General features: G+C 32.2%; 1 protein-coding gene across 1 annotated transcript; it reads right to left on the bottom strand.

The window, feature by feature from the left end:
* Nucleotides 1-3,292: 3,292 nt before the first annotated feature.
* LOC111365408 (60S ribosomal protein L7a-1-like) lies at nucleotides 3,293-5,989 on the bottom strand. The gene is made up of 6 exons (XM_022985931.1): nucleotides 5,879-5,989; nucleotides 5,519-5,771; nucleotides 4,158-4,327; nucleotides 3,953-4,081; nucleotides 3,772-3,864; nucleotides 3,293-3,640 (listed from the first exon to the last, which is right to left on the bottom strand). Exons 1-6 carry the CDS (start codon nucleotides 5,879-5,881, stop codon nucleotides 3,509-3,511), a joined length of 780 nt encoding a protein of 259 aa, XP_022841699.1. The 5' UTR covers nucleotides 5,882-5,989; the 3' UTR covers nucleotides 3,293-3,508.
* Nucleotides 5,990-17,503: the final 11,514 nt, after the last annotated feature.

Raw genomic sequence — 17,503 nt, 5'->3', positions numbered from 1 at the left:
CAATTCTGCCAGTATGACTTTTTTTTCATTTTGGCCAATCATTTATATTTTGATAGTCTTTAACTAACTGTGGTTCAGAATCTTCATTTAGCGTAATATCAAGAGTCATATTAAAAATGAAAATATAGTCTATAACAACATTATTCCATTCCCATAATTTATGAGATAACATATAATTTATTGAAATCTCATTATTTTCGGATTCTTGTGGTTCTTCAGAAACCATATTTTCAATATCGAGTGGTCTTTAAAACTAATCGAATTTCTTCTAGATTTGCTAGAAAAAGGGTTTCATTAATATATAATTTTGTATTATTTGGTAAAATAATATAAGCTCTTCCGAAGCCTTCGATGATATTCGATGTACCTAATATCATATTAACATTATTTTCTTCTAATGTTAAGTCCAAACTAAATATATTTTTAGAAAGGCTTGAATTTAAATTTAAAAGGGTAAACAAAATTAATGAAGTATAATAAAGTTTCAAATTTTGCTGCAAAAAGTGAAAACATATTTCAAATTAAATTTCTAAAATAAAGGTAAATACTAGAGATATAGAAAATAAGCTAATCTATATCTTCCATTACACAACTCTAATCAAATGGCCAATATTCTTATCAGTAAAGAATCGGAGACATAGCCACATCAATTGGACCATCATAATCAACAAAATTTATCTTCACTTTTCCATTTCCCTTAAATGATTTTTGGTAGAGATCTACAAGATATTTTACCGTACGACAGGTACATGTCCAATGCCTCTTCATTTCAAAATATAAAGCCACTTTCTTTGTGTACATTTCTGAATATGCTACTTTTGTTTATTTTATACCTTTTGAAATTTTTACCTTATTGTTAAAAACTTTATTTATTATTTCGTCCATGGTTTATTCCACATCCATGTCCGCATCCACGTCCAAATCCGTGTCCACATCTACGTCATTATCTTGATGTTGCATTTGCTTCAAGTAATGCAGTACCATTTGCTTTAGGCAATGGTACAGAACTAGTTGAACGTAACTCATAATTTTTCATCAGCAGATTATTATTCTATTCAGCAAAAAACATTCAAGATATAAATTTTAAAAACCAGGCTCACGATATTGATGTTGTAGAAGCACATTCGATGCATGAAAGGTGGAAAAAGGTTTCTCCAACATATATTCATCTGTGATTTTTTCTCCACGTAGTTAATTTTGAACATATTCTGAATTATACTTACTAACAATTTTGAATTATTGCAAACGAAGGTACATCCACTCGTAGTAGGCTTTAAAAAGGATTATAATCCTCCGATGATCAAATCTTTCAGTTAATTTTTTTAACGAATTTGTGGATCTTTCTCGATGAGATATTTAATTTTTAATCCATAATGAAAATGATGACAAAAAAAGATGGGTGCTTTTGCATAATTCTGTAGGGTCTTGTTTCCTTTTATTGCTTCTTCCAAATCTTTTAAGACAAGGTGAATATTAGTATCAAGCACACATGAAAGATAGTTTTTGCTAGATATGTCAAGTGCAGCAAACTCAAATTTTGTAATATTTGTCATTTAATTAACTACACGATAAGGCAAAAGAAAATACAATTAGTTTCAAAAAATATAATTATACACTACGTAATAGTTAATCAAGTAATAATATTAACATGACATAAGTTATGTGTTTTCTTTCAAAAATAAACACTAAAATAATATGTTCATCGAAACATGTGCTATTTTGGGAGCACTTTATATTTTACTATTACTTCTTCAAAAGCAATATGTCAATATTTTTCAGAAATGTTGAAAATTATAATTTATGTTCTTCAAGAGCAAGTAATATTTTTCAAAAATATTAATTAAAATGTTGTGATACTTTAGGAGCAACAACAAATTATTTATAATAAATATATTTACGATTAATGTTTTATATTAATTATAAAGTTGTGCTACTTCAATAGCAACAATATGATATATTATCAATTTTAAGTTTATAGAAGAATATCTAAAAATAATTAATTATTATATAGACATAATAAGGACAAGTCTAGCGGGCTTTATTCATTAAAAATTGTATTTTTACTAGTAAATTCTACTTGTAATTTGTAAAAGTAATATTTATATTTATAAATTAAAAAAAAAATTGGCAATATGAATTGCAAATATATCAAAGTTTCAAATATAAATTTTAAAAAGGGATAGGCCCAGCCTAACTAGCTAGCAATATTCGTGATTTTGCAGACTTATCCAATCCGCAAAATTTGAAATGATTTGTCCTGTGCAAAGATTATATTTTCATGCATCTCTTGAACGCCATATTAACCATCTATTGGCACTCTGTACGTTAGAGATGGCGCCGGTGAATTGGGGTCGGGGCAGTCATTCTTGTCTCGAGTCCAATTGGGTCCTTGCCCAGCCCCCATCTCTAGTTAACGCGGGGGTGGGGTCTCCTTCCCTATTATCATCCCATTTATTTATTTATTTATTTTTGTTCATTTTTTTCTTGCCTTTATTCTTCTATTCATGTCTTTAACTAGTGAAAATTATTCCTTTTTCCAATTTGTAGAACCATTCATATTCCATTTAGAAAAGATGATGATCTCTTCTTGTGTGATCAAAAACTTTAAACAGAACAAGAATCATGTTCACCACGATACCCCATGTACCCGATTAAGCAAAGAACCCCCCGTCCCGTTCAAAGCCGCAACCATTGAATTAACAAAAAATTTTGCCATTAGCAATTGGAGTCAGGAAGTAAATGACACGCTATAGAAAGACAATCATTTGTAAAACAACAGGCAACATACATATGTACTTGAATATTGTTTTGACCAAACTTGATTGTTTGACAAGGAATATACCGGCAACCGCGCAGCATCCATTGGCTGGATACCCTTTTCACCCGTCAACTCAAAATAGAAGCCAGTGGTGCATCGATACACTACAATATACATTAAACCTTGGATGCCGTTTCCTTCCGAAATCCATATTTTTTATTTTTGTCCCATAGAAGATGTCATAAAAAAATTAACGTAGCGTAATTCTTCATAATTGACTGAAATTATCTAGAAATCTACCATGGATCCCCTTCGAGCTATGTTGCTTTCAAGAACTTCAATCAGCAACTTGAGGATAGAACAACCTGAAATCCAAATGGAGTTTATAGCTATTTTACTCGATATTTCATGGCGGTGAAATGAATTTCGATGCCATGCATTGACGTTCGTGCCACACACACTCAATACCCAGAATTCTACATCGATAAGGGAGGCTCAAATTTGCAAAATTTCTAGAGGAAGAACAACACAACACGTTAAAAATGTTGCATTTCATTCTACGAAAAACTTGAAGTACATAAACACCTGACAAAACCAAACATCGTCATATACTAGACACGATAAAGCATTTCGTCTATCAAATATCACATGGAAACAAAAATGTCTAGCATGAATTGTAGCAACAAAGGAAGGTAAAAAAGGTTCGCTCATATGGTTCCATCCTTGATAGAAAAATGCAAGACTAAGAGCCTAAGTCATCCTCTGTGCAGCCTCCTTGGCCATGAGTCTCTCTTTGGCCTTTGTCTTGGCCAGGGATTTTGAGCCCATAACTCCACCACCCCACTTCTTCCTGGTCTCATCGTATTTATCGTTGAAGTTGGCCTGTTGCAACAGCAGAAAAAGAAAACAAGGTATTTTGTCCATCAAATTTTAATTTATGCCAAACATATCAAGAATAACTCAACATAGGACTTAAAGAAAACATGATTTACAGAATATAAATAGCACACTACCTTAATAGCTTCCAAGATCCTGCTGAAGTCCATCTTGTCTTCATTCTTAACTGAGGTTAAGCACAATACAGATGCCGTCTTCTTATGGACTATCTGCAAGATGGCATAATACAGAACATTATAATGGGCTCTAAGCAAATATTACCGAAAATCACGTAGCCAAAGACCTTAGGCCACTTACAGTTCCCAATCGAGCCTTTCCCTTCACGATGCAGTAAGGGATTTCCATTTTCCTGCACAATGCAGGAAGCCATACCACCAACTCAATGGGGTCCACATCATGGGCAATGATAACTAGTTGAGCTTTGTTCTGCAATAATAGCTTGGTTCATTAGTTCTTTCGTAATAATACACTAACACATGCACTGGAGTCAAGAAGTCCAAACCTGCTCAATTAGATAGGTAACATGGTTGAGACCATATTTCACAATGATTGGTTTCTTAATCTCAGGTGTTTTTCCTTCCGCCTCAGCCTGTGCTCTTTTTAGTAGCCTCTCCTTCTTTTGAGCTTTATCCTCAGGCCTGTATTTGAGAAGCATCTTGAACAAGCTTGTTGCTGCATATTGAAAAGCAACCAAATTCAATATCATGAAGATAAAATTTCACAATGGTACAAGCACAATTCAATTTCATTTTTAAGCCAATCAACAATAAAAATTTTTACAAAAAGGTAATGGAAAGAGGCTCTTTAATAACCAGGGTAGATCATAGTTGGGTCAGTGATTACAATGCCACAAAGCCCAACTACAATGTAAATGTTGCTTTCATGGCCTAGATCGGCTCCTCTATTAGTATATAGATATGAATTTGACTAAAAGATATAGATGATTATCAGCTACAAGCTTGATAAATACTGCAACCAAATTCAATATCATGAACATAAAATTTGACAATGGTAAGCACAATTTAATTTCATTTTAAAGCCAAACAACAATAAAATTTTACAAAAAGGCAACGGAAAGAGGCCCTTTATAACCAGCATAGATCATAGTTGGGACAGCAATTCCAAGACCATAAAGCCAAACTACAACGTAAATGTTAATTTCATGGCCTAGATTGGCTCCTCTATTATTACATAGATATGAATTTGTCTAAAAGATATAAAAGATTATCAGTTACAAAATTGATAAATACTGCTTAAGCAATTTATGATCAGAGATCCACGTGTATCTATATAAATTCTATATTTTCCAGACTTATCCAGTCCTAAAAACAATTCTCTTTACTATTAACCAGATAACCAACGGTATATATTTCAGAAAGGATAATAAAGATAGAATCCAGTCTGAGCACTCAATTTTAGAATTATAACATTTGCATAAGCATAAATTAACCAAACATGATTCCATCAATAGCATCATTGTACCATGCTGAAATTTTCAAATGAATTGACAATGACATGATCTGGGGTATCTCATCTCAAATCACAAATAATAATACAAACCAAAGAAACATTTCGTGAAAGCATAACAAGACACGCCATTCGTAACAAGCAAATAACGCAACAGTATCGTCCATCATAAAAAAAAAAGAAAAAAAAAAATAGCATACTACTACACGCCCAGCTTCCTACATTGTAGGTGGCCTTCATCTAATTTTCACAAGCATAAGAAACAATCAAAAGCAAAATATAAAAATTACCAAGATCACATTTAGCAAACAAGAATAACAGTCAGAACTCATAATACGGAGAGTAGATGAAAAAAAAAAAACGAATATATACAGAGGAAAGGGTATAAAAACAGACCCAAGTTCTTGTCGAGGGTTTTAGAGAACTGATGAATTGGCGGCGGGACCTTAAGGCGTTGCTTCAAAATCATCTTCTTGCGTTGAATCCTCACCACTTGAGGCCATTTCACAAATCGGTGGAGATCCTTCTTCGGCGGCAACGCTCCACCAATACCAAATTGCTTTGGCCGCTTCTCGAATAGAGGATTCACTACCTTTTCCGCTTTCTTTTTAGCCACTCCCGCCGGCAATTTCGCGCCCTTCTTTGGAGCCTATAACATTCATTTTTACACGAAAGAAGCAAAATAAAGTCAGTTCGATATGTAAGTAACAGATATTGAAAATTGCAACAAAGTACAAATGGGTGGTTAAGCGGCACCATTTCTCCCAGATCAGATCAGAGGGATTTAGAACGTGTCAAACCCTAGAGATCATGCTAGGTTAGGGTTATATACTTCCTGAAATGCAAACCTTCTAAAATAAAGCCCAGTTTTATTTGGCCCAAATAACACATCAACCTGAAAGCCTAACTCTTTAGTGGACATCCTGGCCCAAACAAGATACCAAGGCCTCACTAAAATTATCCAAAAATTATCCAAAAATGATTATAATTTTAATTTATTAGTTGATTTAGTGGATTTTTATTTTATTTTATTTTTTGGTAGCTTGTTATGTTTCCATACTCGTAAAATTTATGCAAACTATGTTTGAAGTTTAGAAAAAATAAAATAAAATTATCATAATAATTATTAAAAATTTATAAAAAAAATTAAAGTTCATATTATAAATTAGAGTGAAAGTAGAGGAAAGTAAAGAATTCAATAGACTTATATGTGTATTTTATTGAGAATTAAGATCTCATATTTTATGAATTACAATTATGCCCCTATTATTTGATATTATAATTTCTGGAATAGTATTTTTTCTAGAGAATATGTGATTGAAAAAGAAGAAAAAGATTTTATTTTATGTGTAATAGTATTGTTAGGGATGGCAATGGGCCGAGGCCAGTCGGCTCGACCCTTTAATCCACGAGCTCGGCTCGGGCTAGTGGCGAGTTTTTAACGAGCCGAGCTCGAGCTCGGCTCGTTGCTCGTGGGCGAGCTCGGCTCGGAGCCCACGAGCTCGTGAGCTCACGAGCCACGAGCTAGTGGAGCCGCTCGTGAGCTTTTTTTTTCTTTTTTTTTTTTTTTTGCACATTTTTTGCACCTTTTTTTAAAAAAATTCAATTTTTTGGATCGTCAAAACAGCTCGTGGGATCGAGCCCCCTTCTCGGCTCGGGCTCGTCATTACTTATATGGAAGTAAGTGTGACATTTATACGGATCATAAGAGTTTGAAGTACTTTTTCACCCAAAAGGAATTAAATATGAGGCAGAGGAGATGGCTAGAGCTAGTGAAGGATTACGATTGCACTATCCTTTACCATCCTGGTAAAGCTAATGTAGTAGCAGATGCTCTTAGCAGAAAGGCGGTTGGACAATTAGCAGTATTAATTACTATGCAGGACCAATTGTTAAAGGATTTTGAAAACATACATCTAGAAGTAATTGCTCCACCAACCCAAACTATCACCAAGATGACGACTCTAATGATTCGACCAACACTTAGAGATCGAATAAGAGTAGCACAGGATGATGATTCTTTCTTGCAAAAGATTAAATCCGAAGTTGGTATTAGCAAGCGAAAGGATTTTGAATTAGACAGTGATAAAGCCTTACTTTTTAAGGGAAGGTTGTGTGTGCCGAAAGATGAGGGATTGAGGAAAGAAATTCTTGAAGAAGCACACTTAACTCCATATACTGCTCATCCAGGAGGAACAAAAATATATCATGATCTAAGGAGTATGTTTTGGTGGAGAAATATGAAACGGTGCATAGGTCTTTTTGTTAGGAAGTGTATGACTTGTCAACAAGTGAAAGCTGAACATCAAAGGCCATCTGGATTGTTGGAACCATTAACAATTCCACAATGGAAATGGGAGCATATAACTATGGATTTTGTTATGGGTTTTCCAAAATCAGTTAGGGGAAATGATGCTTTATGGGTTATAGTGGATCGGTTAACAAAGTCAGCTCATTTCCTACCGGTAAGAATGAATTTTAGTATGGATCAATATGCGCGATTGTACATCAAAGAGGTCATCCGTTTGCATGGAATCCCAGCCTCAATTGTATAGGATAGAGATCCAAGATTTACCTCAAAATTTTGGAAAAGTTTGCAAGGAGCCATGGGAACCAAGTTAAACTTCAGCACAGCTTTTCATCCTCAAACCGATGGACAATCGGAGAGGACTATACAGACTCTAGAGGATATGCTGCGTGCCTGCGTCCTTGATTTAGGAGGCAGTTGGGAAAGTTATGTACTACTGGTAGAGTTTGCCTATAATAATAGCTATCAGGCTACGATAAAGATGGCACCTTATGAAGCTCTCTATGGTAGAGAGCTCCTCTTTATTGGGATAAAGTAGGTAAACGAAGAGTTTTAGGACCCGAAATAATTGAGGAAACTAGTCGAACGGTTGATAAAATAAGAGTTAGAATCAAGGCAGCCCAGGACCGACAGAAAAGTTATGCTGATAAAAGGAGAAAAGATTTGGCATTTGATGTGGGTGATAAGGTTTTCTTAAAAGTGGCACCGATGAAGGGAGTTCTTCGCTTTGGAACGAAGGGAAAACTTCAACCAAGATTCGTAGGTCCTTTTGAAATTTTGCAAAAAGTTGGAAATGCAGCCTATCGAATTGCTCTACCACCAGATTTGTCGACAATTCATGATGTGTTCCACGTGTCAATGCTTCGACAATATGTGACAGATCAAAGTCATGTAGTTAGTTATCAACCATTGGATATCAAACAAAACATGAATTATAAGGAAAAACCAGTAGCAATATTGGATCGCAGAATCCAACAATTGAGAACAAAAGAAATTTCGTTAGTGAGAGTTCAATGGAGAAACCATAATGTCGAAGAATCAACTTGGGAAAGAGAAGAGGAAATCAAGACCAAGTATCCAGAACTTTTCAACTAAGTTTAAGGTAATTTCGAGGATGAAATTTTTTAAGGGAGGAGGGATGTAATACTCCGAAATTCTATGCTCGTTGATTATGCCCAAAGAATAACGCGGTGATTGTAGTACAGCTTTGGAGTGTCGTATCCACAGGGAGATGAAAAAATTCTCAAAAGATCAAACAAACTAGGGTCTTCGTAATTAAATGTGGGAATGATTTGTCACTTGAAATAAAAATTAATTATCAATATGCGAATTAGTAAAGCGTCGGAGTTCCCCCATTGGATTGGATCAATCAACATCAATAATTCATGTATTTTTACTCAATTAGAGGTTTTCTTCTCAACTCTCTAATTGGAAGATTTAACAGTGAAGTCCAATTTTATTCCAATTATGTTTCTAGAATCTAGATTTTCTATAACACATTCGCACATTTTTATTGGAACAAGATCAAAAATCGACCATATACGTCAGGCATAAGGCAGTAATCAATCCGCCAATAAAGTGATATTAAGATTAAAATTCAACAATTATTTCAATCATTCGATAGAAAGAGCATGGCTAGATCTATGAAGGATTTGATAAAAGTTAAAATAATCTCAACAATAAGTAATTTAAATTGAAATTCAACAAATAGTTTAATTTAACAATGGAAAAAGTATGACTGAATCCATGAGAAATTTATTAAAAGTTAAACAAATTTCAATACTAATTCATAACGAGAAAATCCAAATCTAGAAATTATTAAGCAAAGAGAGTTCGAATTACATGAAATTATGACGTGAAATCTCCAAATCCAATGAGTTCCTTCGTTGTTTCACCGAGTTCCTTAGTTTTCCATGGAGTTTTTTGAGCACCAAGATGAAAGAAATAGGTCTGGGGGCGTCTGCCTTCGTTCTGGGTGGTTTTGGGCATTTATATCCCATGAAAATTAGGTTACCATAAGAGATTTAATCGTATAAGGAAACTGAGATTCGGCCGCCAAAAAAAAACTATGCGACCGCATGGTTATTGTCATTGCGGTCGCATGGTTATGCACTTTCAGCCTCTTCAATTCTCGGTATAGGTGTGTGCGACCGCATAGTAGAAAGGCATGCGGCCGCATGGTTCCGCCAGACAGCTTTCAGTATTTTAATTGTAACTTTCTTTCCTGATGTCCAATTGAGGTGATTTGAGTTGCATTGGATAGCTAACTCAAAGGGCCACAATTTTTATTCAGAAGTCATCTCCCAATTCGATCATCTTCCATGTCAAAAATGGGTCCCAACATGAGACTAAAAACTGGTGTGTTGGTTTTCGATTGGAAATTGATGTATTGATCAAACTTTGATGTTATTTCATCCCTTTGACTTCGTTCCTCATCCACTGGACCTCTAACACTTTCGAATCTTCATCATAATCTTGGACACAAGTTTGGATCATTTGCACTTTAGTCCTCGAACTTTCGTTCTCTTCTACTTTGGTCATTTTTCACTTGTTTCTTCCGAATTTAATATTTTTCACCAAAATGTAACCTAAACCAAAATATAAGAGTAATGAGTGCATTTTGGCATAATATAATCACATGAATGCAATAGTTAAGAGGGGAAAATATGGTATTTTACACTCTTATCACTCGTTTAATTTGCTCATTTAATTTTTAGGATAGTAATTTGACTTTTCAAAATTTAGTATGGCCAAAATTATTAATGGCTGCCAAATTTTGCATTGGTTGATTTATTAAAAGTTTTCCAAATAATTTGTTAATTAGGGGTTTGGGATAAATGTCCGATTTTGCACCTAATTACCAAGGTTAAGTATTTTTTTTTCTTTCCTTCCACTTGGCCGTGTATTGCATGTATCAAGCAGGCATGAGGTGTTTAATCAATGCATGAATTGTTTTAAATTAAGCATGAGGTGGTTAATGAATTCATAGGTGTTTGATTGAAGTAAGAAATGCATCCATGCAGCCCACGTAGATAAAATGGTTGAAGAGTCACCTTTAATTAATCATTTTCTTACCTTTAAATATAAATGTTGCTGCCATTATTTTCCCTTGCAAGAAAAAAACAGATTTTCACTTGTATGAAAGGGCATTCAACGTGAGAAAAAAAAGGGAGACAAGCCTAGCACTCTCAATTCATCTTTCAACCGAATTTTCTTCAAGTTTTACAGTAAGATACTTTCTATGCTTAAGTGGTAGGATTTCATGGTAATATTTATGCTTAAGGTATGCATGAAAAACCATAATATGAATGTGGTGGACAAAAGTTAAATATCTACTTATACCTTAGGACAAGTCCAAAGGGCACCGGCAAGCCGGAATGTGCAAGTATGTGTTTGATTGCATTCTTTTGTGTAGGATTAACATGTTAAAATCCAAGCATGATATCTTACTGAGTATTCCTTATACTCATAGTATTCTATACTAAATTTTCAGATCCATAATTGCGAAATTGGTGGAAGTCAGTCGGTATAATCGATGATGGGTTAGGGACAAGATTGTTTTGCATCGAAATTTTTTTTTGCATGTTTTGTTCGACTGCTTTCCATATGTTTTCTTATGGTATTGTATAAAAACATGTATAAGACATGAGGTAATATGGTACCGGAAGTAAATTATTCAATTATATCTTCTATGTTGTGTTAAGAGCATTTTTTTAAAAACTTCTCCTTGCAAGTGACAAAAGGCAGAAACGGAACAGTTTTTGGGTCAACTTCAAAACGTTATTTCTGACTCCATAAATGTCTATTTGAGACATTGAAAATATTGCTGCGTTCCTCATTGAGTTGTCTTAATATGGGCATAAGAATCACTCAATTTGGATAACTTTAACCTGAGATATGAATTTTTAAACGTTGAAGGGTCAATCTGAAATTTTTGTGCAATATCTCACTGTTTTCAGTAAAAAGCCCATATCATATGATTTTGAAAATTTTTCATATTTTAATCTAGAAAACTACTTGAAAATATCTTTCTAATGTCATAAATTTCATAGAAAATGGAGTTGGGATGAATTTTATAAAAATAGTTGAACTTGCTGCCCCAACTAACCATGGCAGAGCAGAGTCCGTAAATGTAAAGTATAATTTTGTCGCCATGCGCTCCTGTTGGCCATTAAAATTTTATGAGAGATATTTTACCAGGTTGAAAATAAGTTTCTAACATGTAATGCTTTCATTTAAGAGTATTTACATATAGCAAAGGTAGCAGTTTTTTATATTTAGTACGTGACACTCGAAACTTAAGTTCGGGGTGTCACAACTTGTAACTTGAATATACCAATGAATGTCAATGAAGTTCAAGCTTTTTGAGATTGGCAGGATGCAATTAGAAATTTATTAAAGAATTTTTCAAGATAGTCGGCCCAATGATACATTTAACCAAAAAAGAGAGTTTTTGGGATCGGAGACCGCTAAAAGGATAGTTGAAGTTGTTGATAATGTTCGTATTAGGATAAAAGCAATGCAAGATAGATGAAAGATTTGTGCGAACATGAGAAGGGAAGATTTGGAATTTTAAATTGGAGATAAAGTCTTTCTAATGATAACATCACGAGGTTCGGCAAGAAAATCAAATTGATCCACAAAAATCCTTAATAGGGTAAAAAATGTGGCTTATAGGTTGGATGCCCATTACCAACTTGTTGCATGTTATCCACATTGAGGAAAACATGTGCAAGATCTTGATCATGGGATCAGTTATCAATCAATATCGAGGGACCTATCTATGAGAAGTTATCGATCATGATAATAGATAGAAAAATATATTAGTTGAGGAACAAGTAGATACAGTTAAATCAAAGTAAATCCGAATCTCTCCTATTTATATTTCACGTATTCCGGAGTTTGTTTTCTTTGTTAAAAAGAATTTGGAAAAAATTTTACACCACTTGAAAAAAATAAAATAAAACCACCTCAAGTTGCCCAGTGGTTCACTATATATGTCCTACTTAAAAAGAACAAAAATAAATAAATAAAAAGAGCAAACTTTGGAGAGAATCAGTGGATCTTTAATCCAACACGTTAAGTGTGTTTGGTTGACCTTATTTTTCATGAAATTTTTTTTTTTTCACCCAAGATTCTGCTTTTGATATATTTAATTGACTTTTTCCTATGAAAAATATTTTTTAAAATTTGATCACACGACCATGTTTTTATCGACAATAAGAAAAATATTTTCTTTATTAGGGATAGGTTTTTATTTTCTAGGCAATTTAAATTTTCCAAAAATTCAACTTTATGAAAAGCACAACACGCTCTAAGTTAAAAATTAAGTCAATCAAACATATATTAATTTTCAATTTTCATTCAAATAAGTTTTAGACAATTCAATAGCTTACAAATTATTATTTTTTTCGCGCAAATTTCATGCTTGTAATAAAACACGCCAGAAGTGTGAAAATTGTGGCGACTTCGCCAGATTTATGCTAAACCTACTTTCATTTATATTTTGGAACCATTGTCTGAAATTAATTTCATCTCCATTTCAAATGCAATTTCAAAAAAACCATGGAAACAATTATCAATAGCCATCGTATAAATACCATCTGTAAGGAGTGTTTCACATTACAATAATAATAATAATAATAATAATAATAATAATAATAATAATAATAATAATAATAATAATAATAATAATAAAAGAGTGATATATGTTTTGTCTAAAACAGACTTCAATACATGAAATAAAATTGAAAAAAACTGATTCACCAAGATAAACAAACTTTTTGTTTTGTCAAAAATAAACTTCAAAACATGTTTCATAGAAAAAAAGATAATACTAAACATAATGTCTATTATCTCAGTAGTTGATGCTTTTGAACCAACTTTTTTTTCTTAAAACTAAAGTCGAGAACATCGATCGGTTTCTATATTCCTCTTAACACCATTGTTATTTTGGGGATCTTCATATCTGCAACTCTAGCCTCCAAACGAATTGTTGACATCAACCCATTATCACTACAATGTCCATCTGACATACATCTTATTGATCGAGTAATGTGTCGATTAGGGGAGTTCATTTTTTCATTTTCAGTTCAAAAATCTCTACCAATGTTTTAGATTCACGATTGGCCTAGTTCCTGGTGGAACTTTTTCGTATGAGATGATGGCAAGCTATTAATGGCTATAAATGTAGTGAGTAATCGCAAATCGGGATATAATGGAACGAGAATATAAAAGTGATAGTAAAAATTTAAAATCGTTTTAATGAGATTCTATCAAAGCTTTCTATAAAACAAAGATTTCTATGGATATTCTATCAAACCATTTTTAAATAGTGCGACATTTAGGGTTTCTAATTTAGGTTGAATATACATAACATGATTCGAGAGTTGATTGAACATATCGAAACATATAATGAATGAGATAGATGAAGGTTTCTATAAGAACAATTGAGAAAAGGTTGTTGGAAGGTGGATGATTGAAGAAAAGAGAAGTCCGTTTTGATTTGATGTTTGTTTGGTACAAAGAGCAATTTGATAATGAATTTGGAGGATTGACATTATTCATTGGGATTTAAATTGATGAGAGTGTTTTATTCGTTAATTATATTTCTAATTTTAAGGAGTTAGGGGATTTGATAGTTTATAATTATACTTCTACAGTATTCATGGAACGTAAAAAATTGAAATGTAAATTTTAAATATTTATATTTAAACATGTGTCAGATGTACTTTTAAAAATTTACGTCGTTCATCCATATCTTCCATATTACCATGGATGATTTAGTTGACCTAACATAGTTTCATTAACAGCCCAGTTTGGCCCCTTTAAAACTCATCAATTTAATTTTAAAAAAATTTTCTCTTATTTTTAACTACACAATTTTTAATAAAATAATATTTTACACAAATCGAAAATTTTTCATTCTTTCACAACCATCTATTTTTCAAAAAAAAAAAAAAACATTATTCTCCAGTTATAAATCCAAATAATGGGGTCAAACGGGGGCTAAACGTTTACCCGATCTATTAAGAACATGTTAGATAGAGATTTTAATCCAATTAACATTAATTTTTTTACAGTTATTTTACTATTCCAACCGTCATTTTTAAATTCTTCTCTCACATATAAGAGTCTGTTTGGGAGTGATTTTGAAAATTAATTTTTTGACCGTTGAGAGAAAAGTGGGGTCCATTTGTGAGAGAAGAAGTCAAATATAACGACTGAAATAGTGAAATAACAGTCAAAAAATCAATTTTTTGAGTGAAAAAATTGGGTCCAAACATGCTCATAAGAACCACTTTATCTATAACGTTCAAAAAATCAATTAATAAAATCCATATCAAATAAGCACCAAGTCTCTAGTGTTCGAAGGTGAGGTCTGTATGAATTTAGAAGTTGGGCCCAATTGAAGAAAAGCCCATAGAGGACTGATAGGCTCATTAACTAAAAGTCTAAATTCAAACTTTGAAAAAACATTAGCTTAACAAGCAAAGGAAGAAATTATGCCAGTTATATCATTAGAATTCAAAATTCAAAATTTACAAATTACTGTAAAATCATGTGATCATTATGGATGATTATTTAGTATTACATGATACGTTGATAAATCTTATCTAGTCTAGAAGAGTAGATTTCACTATAATTGCAACTCTCATTTTGAATACTATAAATATGAAACATAGGTTATCAATAAAGAACACACAAGTCTATTGATTTATTTACTTTATTCTCTTTTTTGTCTAGTTTATAATACGTTTTCAACACAAGTACCTGAAAATCAAAATGAATTAGTTAGACGATAAATTTATACCTAATCTCATTTCATTGACAGATGCGGTATCTTTGTTGTACATGTTTTATTTCTAACCTTTAATTTTTATACTCTTTGTTTGGTCATACTAATTAGTATCTAATAAGGCCGTCAATTTTTTGTCAATAAACTCTATTTTTTTCATTGCAGAATATACGTATCATTCTGTCATCAATTTTATCTATACGATACACTTTCATTTTGCTTCGGTAGTTCTTATTTAAATCTCATCTTATTTTTCTGACGATGTCACATGATTGTACTTATTTGAAAGAGCTACCCTTCACATATAGAAAATTCGTTTACAGACCTTTTACCTAATACACTTAGCATGTGTGGGTGGGTTAATTTTAGGATTATTTTACTCACATTGGACCCACTCCCCATTTGAGTATCTGGAATTCTTCTGCCAAGGAAAATTCTGTGTGCGACCACACTACAAAGTTATTTGGACTTAAAATATACGTGGCATCCAGCCATTCACATGTAATTGTTTGATTTAATTATTTGTGTTCATGATTGTTATGGACTTTCATTCCATTGCCATTACACGTTTATTTAGTTAATATATATATTGCAAATACATGTTACCCATTCATTGCATTCACACGTTGACCATTTAATTAATACGTTATTTTAATCGTATGACTTTAGCTCCACGAATACATTTTTTTTTTAAATGTTGAATCCCAACTTTAAGGATCCCCACTGTCCCGCCTTTGGAGTATCGTGAGAGGGGTTAATCGCGGGATGTGTCCCAACAGATTAAGGAACAAGAGCTGCTTATTCACTGGTTCCCCATAAAGAATCTCAATCCATATTTTAAAAATCGAATCCTCACACTCCGGCTACCAGCAAGGTTGAGTATACATCACACTTATCTTTTGCACCACTAAAATATGACCTGAGGGGCCGAATATATATAGTTTTCACTGCATGTTAGACGTGTTTCATCAATCTTATTTTTTGTTTATCATTTGATTAATTTTCACATAGTTACTTTTTATAATACATAGTATAACTTATTAATTTAGTAGAATAACTTATTAATTTAGTACTTGTAGATCGATCTGTTACAATTATTTTCTTGTTGTTCCTAAAGTACTACAATAGTACAATTAATATTTCAGAAAAATAGTACTTACTCTTGAAAAGCATTAATTATAATTTTCAATATTTTAGAAAAATATTGACATATTACTCTCGAAGAAGTGGTGGCCCATGCATTTAATATCATGTTTCGAATGGGCTAACCCAAAATAGAAAGAACTTCGAAATCAATAGCGCATAAACTTTGCAGAATCTGGACAACATGCGGCAATTCTAATTCAATGTTGATATGTTAAAAAACCATGTTTAGATCGTCATGAAATTTGAACAATATGTCCATATCTCATTGTTCTCAAAATCAATGGTTAAAATGATAATCAAGCGATTCATTTGTAAGAAATCGCTATGCGAGCAGTAGCAAATTTTAATTTGACTGGAAATCCTAAATCTTTGGAGAACAATTTTTTTTTTATTATTATTATTTATTTTTTTTTGTTTTAAGAATTTGAATCAAAGTTATCCAAACCTATTCCAATTCTTAAATGTTGTATCATTACTCTTAAAGAAGAACGACTTTATATTCGATAAATATTCTAGAAAAATATTGTATTATTTAGCACGAAATTGTTAATATTGATATTTTCAAAAGAATATTGTATTTATTACTTTTTAAGAGTATATCTTGTTATGCTCCTGAAGAAGCATGAATTAAACAACTCATTGAAGAAAAAATAAATTTTTATTTTATTTTATTACAAGAAGAATATTAATTTATCACTCCTAAAGAGCATAATATTCAATGTCTCAATATTTAAAAAAAAAATTATTTCATTATTACTTCTGAAAAAACAATAATTTTGAAACACTAATAAAATTTAAGATGGATTATTAAGACATTTATCAAGCAGATAGTGCAACTACGCACACAATTCTTAAAGAAAAAAGTACTTCTTGAAATTAATATTAGCAAAATATAATGTTAATGAAATACCAAATACATCAAATATCGTTGAAAAATTCAAAAAAGCTTGTATTATCTTACTAAATAATACAAAATTATACAGAGATGACGCACTCTATTCAAGCAAATTAAAAAAATTACTTAGTTTTTAAAGATATTCACCAAAATGGATATCACATAGAAGCAATACAAAAAAAAAAATTAGAATTTGTTTTCTTTATTTTTTAAAAAAATTACCAAAAAAGGAAA

The sequence above is a fragment of the Olea europaea genome, chromosome 17, assembly GCF_002742605.1.
Source record: "Olea europaea var. sylvestris chromosome 17, O_europaea_v1, whole genome shotgun sequence".
Lineage (NCBI taxonomy): Eukaryota > Viridiplantae > Streptophyta > Magnoliopsida > Lamiales > Oleaceae > Olea > Olea europaea.
This window is presented reverse-complemented; position numbering and strand designations above follow the sequence as displayed.